The sequence below is a fragment of the Rhinatrema bivittatum genome, chromosome 1, assembly GCF_901001135.1.
Source record: "Rhinatrema bivittatum chromosome 1, aRhiBiv1.1, whole genome shotgun sequence".
Classification (NCBI taxonomy): domain Eukaryota; kingdom Metazoa; phylum Chordata; class Amphibia; order Gymnophiona; family Rhinatrematidae; genus Rhinatrema; species Rhinatrema bivittatum.
The window spans coordinates 572315801-572328770 of NC_042615.1; the positions used below are offsets into that span (position 1 = coordinate 572315801).

The 12970-nt window shown below is 48.6% G+C and overlaps 1 protein-coding gene across 9 annotated transcripts in view; it reads right to left on the bottom strand.

The window, feature by feature from the left end:
- Positions 1-12970, bottom strand: part of CDC14B (cell division cycle 14B) — a 283418-nt gene that overhangs the window by 132635 nt on the left and 137813 nt on the right. For all 9 annotated transcript variants that reach the window (XR_003858911.1, XM_029617847.1, XM_029617825.1 and 6 more), the window contains exon 9: positions 8160-8390. Coding sequence is in view for 8 of the 9 variants with exons in the window: in XM_029617847.1 (XP_029473707.1) it covers positions 8160-8390 (231 nt within the window). In the remaining variant the exon portion in view is untranslated. The remainder of the gene's footprint in view (positions 1-8159; positions 8391-12970) is intronic.

Below are 12970 nucleotides of genomic sequence, written 5' to 3' on the forward strand. Positions count from 1 at the left end.
TTATTCCATTTATGTCATAGTGCCCAAAAAGGAGGGCACTTTCCGGCCCGTCCTGGACCTCAAGTCAGTCAACCGCTACCTACGGGTACCCAGCTTTCGCATGGAAACCCTGCGATCGGTCAAAAGTTCAATACAGCCAGGGGAGTTTCTCACATCCCTAGATCTGTCAGAAGCCTACCTGCATATCCCAATCCATCGGGATCATCAGCGCTACCTACGTTTCAAAGTCTTGAACCAACACTTTCAGTTTCGGGCGTTACCCTTCGGGTTAGCCACAGCGCCGCGGATCTTTACCAAGGTCATAGTAGTAGTGGCGGCGGCCCTCAGGAAGGAGGGAATTCTCGTCCATCCCTACCTGGACGATTGGTTGATCAGGGCAAAATTGCCAGAAGAAAGCCATCGAGCAACCAGCCGCGTGATTGCTCTACTAGAGAACCTAGGCTGGGTAGTACACTTGAACAAGAGTTCCCTACAGCCGTCTCAGTCGAAGGAATACCTAGGAGTCCTATTCGACACCCAGGCAGACAGAGTCAGCTTGACTCCCAAAAGAAGAGAAAAGCTCAAGAGTCATCTGCAGGCGCTGCTGCGCGTCGTCCGGCCCACAGCTTGGAATTACCTACAAGTCCTTGGCCTGATGGCATCCACTCTGGAGGTGATACCATGGGCACGGGCGCATATGAGGCCGTTACAACGCGCATTCCTATCCAGGTGGAGCCCGCGATCACAAACTTACACCGTACACCTCCCTCTGCCAGTCAGGGTACGGAATCAGTTGCGATGGTGGCTGCAGCAATGCCACAGGAGCCGGGGGTCCAGGATGTCGGCTCCAACCTGGACCCTGCTTACGACATACGCCAGCCTGAGCGGCTGGGGCGCACATTGCGAAGGACTCAAATGGATGACTAACCAGGTATGTCAGTCAACACCAATTTCAGATTCCAGACACATACTCTCACCGGAGACTGAAAATGCTTCATACCCCGAAGCAAGGGTGGCCAGCTCTGGTCCTCGAGAGCCACAAATAGGCCTGGTTTTCAGGAAATCCACATGGATGTAGTGCATGCAAATCTATCTCATGCATATTCATTGTGGCTCTCGAGGATCAAAGTTGGCCACCCCTGCCCTAAAGGAAATAAAACATCAGGTCTGCCCATCAACTGGTCCCTGTAATAGGAGTTAAGGACCAATTCTTATCCAATCCCCGCTGCAGGAATTGTAAGGTACCTTGCACAGAGATCTTGCTAATCGAGCATCAAATTTCAATCAACTTTCAGACTTTCACATATGCCAGGGATGTGGAAACTTTCTTGTACCACACTAAAGGGTATTTACAACCTTTGGAGAATATCCCTTTTCTGACAGATGAGCTCTCTCAAGGGCCAAGCAATAAGACAAAACTGAGACAGATCCCTGTGAACAACCGGCCCCTAAACAATAGGTCCCTGTTCTGAGTCAACAACCATAGTGGATTGTGTCCGGCATCTTCACTAGATTCACTTACCAGGGAAACCTTGGCCAACCAGGAGCTACCAACACTAGCCCCCAATGCCCAGAAATTTTCTGCAAGATTGTCCACCAGAAGCCACGGAAGGAAGACCTAAAGAAGACCCTGAACCAGCAAGTCTTGAAGCAGGGCTTAAAAACTAGTTGATCCTCTTACTTTTCTTCGGCTTAAAAATCTTTGCACTCATGCGTTACTACTACCTCTTGGGACAGGGTACTCTCTGGGATCTAACCTGTTGCAAACTGAGGCAGTGATGGATCACTTGGTTTCCTTCCAATTCCTTGAGCCACTGGATTTTGACAGCAAATACCCCGGTCCCAAAGACTGGCATCCAAAGTCACCTTTATCCAAATGAGAAATTCAAGATTTGATAGCCACTCCCACTTCTAGGATTTTGCGCAACTGCTACCACAGCAAAAAACTCTCCTTGAGTATGTTTTCAGTGTGAGCATCATGGAATACACCTTGGATTGAAACCACTGAGTATAAGGTCCTCTGCAAAGATTTCATGTGTGCCCTTGCCCAAGTAATTAAATCCAAGGCAGCCATCATGGAATCCAATACCTGAAGAAAAAAACATCTCTGAATCCTCAAATCATGCACCTAGTTCAGCATCTTCCAGATCCTTATGGCTGTCAACCGGATCCGGCCTTACTTGGTGACCAACCGAAATCCCAGGTACTCCAGGGATTGAAAGGGTAATAAGTTGCTCTTGTCAAAATTGAAAACCCAACCTAGGTCCTACCACAACTGCATCACTCTGGTCATCGCTGATTCACTTTCCTGGGCTGACTTCATTTGGATCAACCAATCATCCAGACACAAATATACCAAAATACCTGCTCTACACAGGGCCGCCATCACCACCACCACAACCATGGAAAAAGATCTTGTAGCCATAGCCTATCCAGAAGACATGCCACCACACCCCCACCCCCGCCATTTCAGCAAAGCGAAGAATTCTAAGCCTCTCATCAGGGAAATGTAGATAAGCCTCCATCAGATTTAACGACAATAAAAATTCTCCTTGTTGCACTGCTACCACAACTGACTTCAGAGTCTTCATTGTGAAGTGGACCACCTTCAGAGCCTTGTCTCTGATTCAGGTCGACAAGAATAGGGAGAAAAGTACCCTCCCTTCTTAGGCACCTGGAAGTAAATTGAGTACCAACCATGGCCCCCTTGAGAGGGCAGAATCGGAACCATCACTGCTATATGCAGCAATTACAAAAGCATCATCGGTATGACTTCATTTTCTGAATGGAGTGACAAGAGGAAACCTTAAAGTGTCTGAAATAGGACAGGAAAACTCCAGAGTATATATAATCGCCAACGACTCCTAAGACCCACTGGACCAATCTTCTGGTAAAAGGCTGACAACCACCCACCTAGCCTTTGTACCGATTAATGGCCTCCCTCACCTTCATTGGAAAGTCTTGAAATTTCCAGACACAACCTGCCCTCCCCCCCCCCCCCCCCCATCCTTGGTGTTTTGAAAGGACTGGAACCTACTAAAGGATCTAGAACACTAGTCACCCGCCAACCTTCCCATCATAGCATGCTCAGAATCCCTAAATCAGCTGCTAGAGATGGTCGCAATGTCCTCTAAGGCTTGTCTTTGGGCAATATTGGAGAAATTACTTACCTGATAATTTTGTTTTCCTTAGTGTAGACAGATGGACTCAGGAGCAATGGGTATTGTGCTCTTCTGATAGCAGATGGGAGACGGAGTTAGATTTCAAAGCTGACGTCAGCCTACATATACCCGTGCAGCGTGCTTAGCTATTCAGTATTTCTTCGAAAAGCCAGTGTGGATATATGTCGCTTAATACTTGATTAAACTTGGTTAAACTTTTGAAAAAACTTTTTTTTTTTTTTTAAACTGAAGACCGCCAGTGCACTGAAACAGTAAACTCCGACACCTGGGTAACTGCAGGAGTCTTGGATTAGAGGTAGGCCATGGCTTACCTGTACTTGTTGTCTTGCGAGTTGATATCAGAGGTTCTCTATTTCTGGAGCAGCGGTGGGCGGGATGCTGAGTCCATCTGTCTACACTAAAGAAAATGAAATTATCAGGTAAGTAATTTCTCCATTTCCTAGCGTGTAGCCAGATGGACTCAGGACCAATGGGATGCACAAAAGCTACTTTCCTAAAGGGTGGGAGGCTGCCCGTGGCCCACTTAGTGCTGCCCTTGCGAAGGCTGTGTCCTCCCTGGCCTGGACGTCCAGGCGGTAGAACCTGGAGAAGGTGTGTAGGGAGGACCATGTTGCTGCCCGACAGATCTTGGTTGGCTAGAGCAGCCTGGTTTCGGCCCAGGAGGTTGCCTGGGCCCTTGTCGAATGCACCTTGACCTGTAGAGGTAATGGCTTTCCTGCCTCTATGTAGGCAGCGTTGATTACGTCTTTGATCCAACGGGCTATGGTGGCCCACGATGCCGCTTCCCCCTGTTTCTTCCCGCTGTGGAGGATGAACAGGTGGTCTGTTTTGCACAGGGGTTCAGATTTCTTCAGGTATCGGACTAGGATTCTGCCGACATTCAGGTGGTGAAGGGGGTATGAGTCTTCCGAATCCATGTGTTCCTCTGGTGATGGTAAGGATATGGTCTGGTTCATATGGAACTGGGAAACCACTTTCAGAAGGAAGGATAGTACCGTACGCAGCTGTATGGTGCCCGTTGTGAACCTGAGGAACGGTTCCTGACAGGATAATGCTTGGAGGAGAAGTCCATTAACGGCTATTAATCAGGTTTACTTAGGGAATAGCCACTGCTATTAATAGCATCAGTAGCATGAGATCTTCTTAGTGTTTGGGTAATTGTCAGGTTGTTGTGGCCTGGTTTGGCCTCTGTTGGAAACAGGATGCTGGGCTTGATGGACCCTTGGTCTGACCCAGCATGGCAATTTCTTATGTTCTTATGTAAGTTCAGATATGTGCCGAGCTGAACAGATTGCGATCAAGAACGCTGTCTTCAAGGTCAGGAGACATAGAGACAGGGCGCTTGTTGGTCTGAAGGACTCCCCTGCTAGGAAGTATAGTACTAGGTTGAGGTTCCATAGAGGCACTGGCCACTTTAGTGGTGGTCGGAGTTGTTTGACTCCTTTCAGGAAGCAGGACACGTCAGGGTGAGTTGATAGTCTGATATTGTCCCCATTGAACCTGAAACAGGCCAATGCTGCGACTTGGACCTTGAGGGAGTTGAGGGACAAGCCCTTCTGCAGGCCGTCCTGTAGGAGTTCTAGGACCGTGGGGATCTTGGCTGTCCTTGGTAGAAAGCCGCGGTCCTCACACCAAGCTTTGAATATTCTCCAGATTCGTATGTAGGACACGGATGTGGAAAACTGACACCCTGCTCCGGGCAAGCAAATCACTGCTTTGGAGTAGCCACGCCTCTTTAGGCTAGTCCTTCTCAAGGGCTAGTCTAAAGAGAGAATCAAGCCAGGTCTTCATGGAAGATCGGTCCCTGCTGGAGGAGGTTCCTGTATAGCGATAGACGCAGAAGGTTCGCTGTCAGCAGTCTTCGCATGTCCGCGTACCATGGTCTTCTTGGCCAATCCGGAGCGACTAGCAGGACTAGTCCCCTGTGGTGCTCTATCTTGTGGGTGACCCTGCCCAGTAGCAGCCAGGGTGGAAAGCGTACAGGGGGCGTTCCTCTGGCCACTCCTGAACGAGAGCATCGATTCCCTGAGAGTAGGGTTGTTGTCTGCGGCTGAAAAATTTGGGAACCCGGGTATTGCGACCTGTTGCTAGTAGGTCCATGACTGGGGGACCCCATCGATTTACTATCAGCTGGAAGGCTGTGTCCGCCAGTGACCATTCCCCCGGGTCTAGGCTTTCTCTGCTGAGGTAGTCCGCTGAGATGTTGTCTTTTCCCCACCTTGTGAGATGCCGAAATGTCTTGTAGGTTTATTTCCGCCCACGCCATGAGGGGATCTATCTCCAGCAATACCTGCTGGCTCTTGGTTCCTCCCTGGTGGTTGATGTAGGCAACCGTTGTTGCGTTGCCCGACATGACTGATGGACTCGCCCCAAAGTCTGTGGCTGAATTGTAGGCATGCTAGTCTGACCGCCCGAGCTTCCAGGTGTTTATGTTCCAGTCTGCCTCTTCCTTGATCCATTGACCCTGGGCCGTCAGTTCCTGACAGTGGGCTCCCGAACCTCGCAGGCTTGCGTCCGTGGTGAGCAAGATCCACTTTGGAGTGGATAGGTTTACGCCTCTGCTTAGGTGTTCTTCCTGTAACCACCATTGGAGCTGCTCCTGCACCTTTGACGGTAACTGGAGGCGGATCGCGTAGCTCTGGGACACAGGGTTCCCTTGTGACAGTAAGGAGCGTTGTAGCAGTCGCATGTGGGCCCTTGCCCACGGGACAACTTCCAGAAGGTAGTCCCACACCTTGGGACGGATCGAGGTCAACAGCTTTTGTAACTGCCCCATTAGTTTCTTCCTCTGTGGAGGGGGAAGGTAGGCCTTGTTCTGCTTGGTATCGAATCGGACTCCCAGGTATTCTAGTGACTGGGAGGGCTGTAGGCCCACTCGAGTTCCTGTAGTAGATTCTTGACTCTGGTGGTTGCGTGTCAGCTCTCCTCCGGAGACTTTGACCTGATCAGCCAATCGTTCAGATAGGGGTGTACCAGGACTCCTTTCCTCAGTGCTGCCACCACAACTACCATAATTTTGGTGAAGGTTCTGGGGGTGGTGGCTAGACCGAAGGGTAGTGCCCTGAATTAATAATGATGGCCCAGTATCGTGAATCACAGGAAGCGCTGGTGATGTTGGTGGACCAGGATGTGAAGGTAGGCTTCGGATAGGTCCAGGGAGATTAGGAATTCTCCCGGCTGTACTGCCACTATAACTGAGCATAGTGTTTCCATGCGAAAGTGTGGTACCTTCAGATATCGGTTGACGGTCTTGAGGTCCAGGATGGGCCGGAATGTTCCCTCTTTCTTGGGGACGATAAAATAGATGGAATAGTGGCCAGTATTTTGTTGAGACTTGGGCACCGGGGTTATTGCCTTTAGGTTGAGTAGTCTTGCTAGTGTGATTTCCATTTCCAGTCTCTTGGAATGGGAATGGAACGGTGATGAGGTGTGCACGAGGTCTGCAATTGCATCGGTTAGGAAGGAGACCGCGGGCTCCATCACCTCTCCGGGCGTGGTTGCATCTCTGGCAAGGATCAAAAGGAACGTGCCACTAAGGGGCAGCAGGAAGCAATTTGTAGCGTCATTGCTGATACATCAAAGGACTGCTCGAGGATGGCTTCCAGCCTTCTATCCTGGGCATCCTTCAGTGCCACCCCTCCCTCCACTGGGATCATGGTGCATTTTGAGACTGCACAGATCATAGCATCCACTTTGGGAAAACAAAGGAGTTCTTTAGCCGTGGGTTCCTGTGGGTATAGGGCTTCTAGTGTCCGCCCACCTTTGAAAGTAGCCTCTGGAGCATAGCATTCTAGGTCAATCAGTTCCTTGATGGGTTCCAGCATGGGTAAATAGCATGAGGCCTTACGGAGGTACATCAGCATGGAATTCTTCTTTGGTTCCGCTGTGGACTCCTGCATGGAAGGCCCAGTGTCTTCATGGTCTGGGACACAAGGGTTGGTAATTCATCCATTCGGAGCATGGTCCGGTGAGGCTTCATCCCTGGGGAATTTCTCCTTCTTCCAGGGAGGCGGTTTTGTCCTCTGAGGTATTTGGATCCCCCTCGGGGAGGCTCGTGGGTATGAGAGACATGTCTCGAGTATCCCAGGAGGTGCCGGGAAGGGCTGGTGCTTCCAACGGAGGTTGAGCCTGATGCATGGCCGGGGCTGGTGTGCCTGGACAAAGGTTTACAGCCCTTTAAAAAAATTCTACCCAGGAGAAGGTTCCTGGGTTCATGGTGATCCCATGAGAGATTGTAGTGGTAGCCCCGGAGGAATTTTCCTGTGGGGGTGCAGAGATGGAGATGCTTAGGTCCGAGGTGCCCTCATCAGTGGTTCCGGATCCCTCTCCTGGCTGTAGGGGGTCTTGATTAGGGCCCCCCTGGGTCTGCTCACACTGCTGGCACAGAAGGTATTCTAATTCCGGCTGTGCAGCTCTCAATTGGCAGACTGGGCAAAGGAAGGCTCCTTTGGATTTCTTGGCTGGCGGTGCCATTGCCTGCGCAGGTGTAGGTCTGGAAAATTTGACGTTGCGTGGAGTTATGCTCGTGGATGCGCTTAGTTGGATGTGCGGAAGTTATGCTCACGAGTTGTGTGTGATGTCGCCCTCTATATTCCTGTCAGTATTCTCTGTATCCAGCAGATGGCAGGAATATAGAGGGCGACATCACAAAGCCTGTTAATGTTTCCATCTGCTGGTTGCAAGGCATAAACCCAGATATCTGAACTGGTCTCATTGGCTGAAGAGGAAATTTTCCTTTTCCTACTAATTCTAAGAAACACAGGAATGAAAAACAAAACTGGATGGTTCAGCTGGGGAGGGGATTTAGAATATTACCATGAGTCTCCCCCAAATCTGATCAAAAGCTGAGCAAGTCCACAACACAGTTGCTTTATCTACCCTCATCTTTTCCCAACAAGGTTGCTTGCTTCACGTCTCACCAAAGCACAGACTCCCATTTCATGTCTTCCATACATAAAAAGTAACCCACACAGAGAAATAAAGAATCTGTACACACACCTTTACAGTGCACTGCAATGGCACCATCCGAATTCTCACAGATGTTTAAAAACTTGTTAACGATGGCATCACTAGGAGTGCTTCCATCCACAAAGAAAAGATCATAATGCTCGAAACCGGCATCCGTGAAGCGCTTGGCATCGTATATTTTCTTGTTAAGGCGAACGATAGTGGAAACGTTGTTCCTCTTGAAGTATGCAAAGTAGGCTTCAGGAGCATGATGGGGATAGCCTGAAGAGAGAAAGGGCATGAGAAAAAGAGAGTCACGAAGCAGAAGGAGTTCTTAATATGCTCAAAAGCAAGATTACATACAGTGCTGAAAAGTGTTGCTGCGTTCTCAGATCTTGTACTGGGCCTTATACTCCTGCACCAAATGAAACAATTATGAACTCTATACTCACTCTCTTTCTAAAAGGAATGTCCCTTCCCTGAAGCTATTCAATAACATTTTACAGGGAAACACTAGTTACATCTCTGGCATAATTTCAGTTTGGTTTAACTTGGGTCATACAAATTCCAACTGCCTTACGCTGGATAACACAACAAAACAGAGCACAGCAGACAGTAAATACAAAATTCAGAAAGCACGTTAGAGTCAGGAGACTGACATGCACAAGGTGGGGAGCAGTGAAGAAAGGAAGGAAGGAAATGAGAGAAGAGTAGTCATACAAAAAAAAAAAAGATTATGGATACAGAACATTTTTAGGAGATTTAAAATGGTCAAGGCTTTACTTGAAGCATTTGCTATAATACCCAAGTAACCCACTGATGGCTTTAGAAGACAAACACCCAGAGAAGTCATCAATAACCAGATTCAATGGTTCTAATTTTAATTGTCATATTTCCTTTTCCTCCATCATCAGTCTTTGCCAAGCTCCCCTTTCCCCACCACACATATTCCTCGGTGGCTCCAAGGTACCCTCAAGCTGGAGGAATGCCATGTCTATTGTGCACCCATTGCACTGTTTGCTGGCCAGTGGTGGTAGTCATCCTCCCTCCTACCTTAGGCCTGAATGTGCCACCTCTGCGGCATACCCAGGCCCCAGAGGGCCTCAATGAATGGGGGGTGGCCACAACTGGCTTTGACTGAGTTTATGCCACTGACTTAAATCTACTTGTAAAGCAAGTTTGCTTACTGTAAATTGGATCTCTATAGATCGCAGGATGAATTAGACATAACACGCGGGTGATATCTCATGGCGCTGAATGAATCCTTCTCTCCTAGAGCTCATATATCTTCTGCTCTACTGAGCAAGTGTGGGCAGTTCCAGTGCAGGCACTGCCTTGCGAGCCCCTCAGTTGATTGAACAGTTTAGCTTTGGCGAGGCAGTTGACTCTCCAGGGAGGCAGGCAGGTATTAAGCATGTCTATTTCATCCTGCTGTTTATTAAGAACTCAGTTTGCTTACCATAAACTTGCTTTCTTTCTTGACAAGCAAAGCTGAATTAGCAACAATATGTGGGGAATCCCAAGCTGAGGGTTGCAGCAGAGCAATTACTGCAAAATTAGACTCCACTGTGGAGAGTGGACAACTGGATGAACAGATTGCACAAAACTGCTTGTACAATGTTAGTCACTTCTTGACAGATTGTCCAGACAGTAATGGAATGTGAAGGTGTGAACTGATAACCAAGTTGCAGCTTTGAAAATGTCTTCACCAGGCACGGCTCATAGATGAGTCACTGGAGGTAGCCATGTCTCACTTGATGAGCCTTGACAGAGGCTGATCTGAAGGCCAGCCAGAACATAGCAATGTGCAATACAGTCTGCTAGCCATTTGGACAAAGTGCATTTGATAACTGCAAGCCAAGGTTCTTAATAGTTTAACGTGTGTGTCTGATATAAAAAGCAAGCCAAGGTAGTTAATTCTAGTGTCTGTCTTTTCTTCCCACCCACGCTCATCCTTTGATTTACAGGCAAGAGACACTTACTTTCACATTAAAAAAAATCAATCGAGCCTTACCAAGAGTTTAATTATTCCCTTGCAGGTCACTACCAGATTAATAGTGAATACACCAATAAACTTAAAGGACTAGTTTACGAATTCCTACTTCCTTAGCAACCTAAACTTAAGAACTCAACAAAATTAAGATGAAAGCAGCAATCCAGCAGCAAAAGGGAGGCCTTCAAACTTTTTGCATTGAGTGTGACATGTATGATTAGAACCCAGTACAAAGAGCTCCTGGCTCTCGGAGAATGATTCTGATCTCTAGGCTAGAGGCAGACAGGTATATAGAGACCACTTTCAGGGATATAGTAGCCAAGTCCCAACTCCAGTCTGGCAGCCCTGGTACTGCCTTGGAGGAGGAAGATATCTTGGTCAGAGAGCATCACCCTGATGTAGCAGGAAGTGATCTTGTAGCAAGGACCTGCTCTCCAGGTGATGCACTGTCCTCTCGCACAGAGAACGAGACCCCCAGGAATACTGCCCAGAAAGGAAGGGTTAGATCGGCCATCATAGCTGGCGATTCAATTATAAGGAACGTAGATAGCTGAAAGGCTAGTGGACATGAGGATTGTCTAGTAACCTGCCTGCCTGGTGTGAAAGTGGCGGATTGCACACATCAACTAGACAGGATTTTAGACAGTGCTGGGGAGAAGCTGGCTAGCGTGATATATGTGGGCACCAATGACATAGGAAAATGTGGGAGGGAGGTTCTGGAAGCCAAATTTAGGCTTTTAGGTAGAAAGCTGAAATCCAGAACCTCCAAGGTAACATTCTCTGAAATGCTCCCTTTTCTGTGTGCAGGTCCCCGGGGCAAACAGAGCTCCAGAGTCTCAATGCTTGGATGAGATGATGGTGCAGGGAAGAGGGATTCAGTTTTATTTGGAACTGGGCACTTTTGGAGAATTGGGCGAGGGGTAGGAGTTTTTTTCCAAAAGGACAGGCTCCACCTTAACCAGAGTGGAACCAGGCTGCTGACACTAACCTTTAAAAAGAAGATAGAGCAGCTTTTAAAGTAGAATAAGGGGGAAAGGTGACATCTGCTCAGGAGCGCATGGTTTGGAGGGAGGTATCTTTGAAGGATACTAATGAAACAGGACAGTTAGGTTATCCCAGCAGAGAGGTTCCAATAAAAGCAAAAGTAGTCCATGTGCCTATAAGTGAAGAATCACCTGAGCTAATAGATGCCAAATTATCCCTGTGGAATGAAAAGCAGGTTGTTAATACAAACAAAAAACGCACTTTGAAATGTCTGTATGCCAATGCCAGAAGTCCAAGAAGTAAGATGGGAGAGTTAAGAGTGTATAGCAGTGAATGATGAAAGATATAATTGGCATCTCAAGAGACCTTGTGGAAGGAGGATAATCAATGGGATTGTAATACCAGGGTACAAATTGTATCGCAATGATAGGGAGGATCAACTTGGTGGGGGGAGGCACTTTATGTCTGGGATGGCATAGAGTCCAACAAGATAAAGATCCCACAAGAGACTAAATGCACAGTAGAATCTTTATGGGTAGAAATGCCAGGTGTGTTGTGGAAGAGTAACAATAGGACTATACTACCGTCCACTTGGCCAAAATGATTAAGACAGATAATGAAATGCTAAGAGAAACCAGGGAAGCTAACCTATTTGGAGGTGCAGTAATAAAGGAAAATTGGTTCTTACCTGCTAATTTTCGTTCCTGTAGTCCAGACCGCTGGGTTGTCTCCCCCTTCCAGCAGATGGAGTCAGAGAAAAAAAACTGAAAGTCACCCCCTCTTACACCGGAATTTTGACTGAGCGTGTCTCGATGTTGTGGTCCCCGCACCAGGCTTCGAATACTCTCCAAATCCTTATGTATGTTAGGGTTGTGGAGAACTTGCGTGCTCGGAGTAGGGTGTCAATTACTGCCAGAGAACCCGCTCTTCTTCAGGCAAGTCCTCTGAATGGCCAGACTGCAAGAGAATCGAGCTGGATCCTCGTGGTAGATCGGTCCTTGTTGGAGCAGGTCCCTGTGTGGAGGTAGAGGAAGGGGGCTCCCTGTCAGCAGTCTTCGCATGTTTGCGTACCACGGTCTTCTTGGCCAGTCTGGGGCCACTAGAAGTACTGGTCCCCTGTGGTGTTCTATCTTGTGGATGATTGCACCCAATAGGGGCCAGGGTGGGAAGGCGTATAAGAGTATCCTGTGGCCAGGTCTGTACCAGGGTATCGATTCCCCGGGACTGGGATTCCCGCCTGCGGCTAAAGAAGCTGGGCACTTGAGTGTTGGACCGGCTTGCCAGGAGGTCCATGGTTGGTGCTCCCCAACGGTTTACTATCAATTGGAATGCTGTGGTCGACAGCCTCTGTTCTCCTGGGTCTAGACTTTCTCTGCTGAGGTAATCCGCAGCGACGTTGTCTTTCCCGGCGATGTGGACGGCCAAGATCTCTTGAAGGTTCGCTTCCGCCCATGACATTAGGGGGTCTATTTCCAGAGACACCTGTTGGCTTCTGGTTTCTCCCTGGCGGTTGATGTAGGCCACTGTTGTGGCGTTGTCTGATATTACTCTGACCTACTTGTCTCTGAGTCTGAACCGTAGGCAGGCTAGTCTGACTGCCCGGGCCTCTAGGCGATTGATGTTCCACCCAGACTCTTTGTTCCATTGTCCCTGAGCGGTCAAGCTCCTGGCAGTGTGCTCCCTATCCTTGTAAGCTGGTGTCCGTGGTGAGCAGGATCCAGGATGGTGAGGATAGTCTCGCTCCCTGGCTCAGGTGGTCTTCTTGTAGCCACCATTGTAGTTGGGTCCGGACTTTATCCGGGAGCTGAAGACGTATGGTGTAGTTCTGGGTCAGTGGATTCCATCGTGATAGTAGTGAGCAGTGTAGGGGTCTCATGTGAGCTCT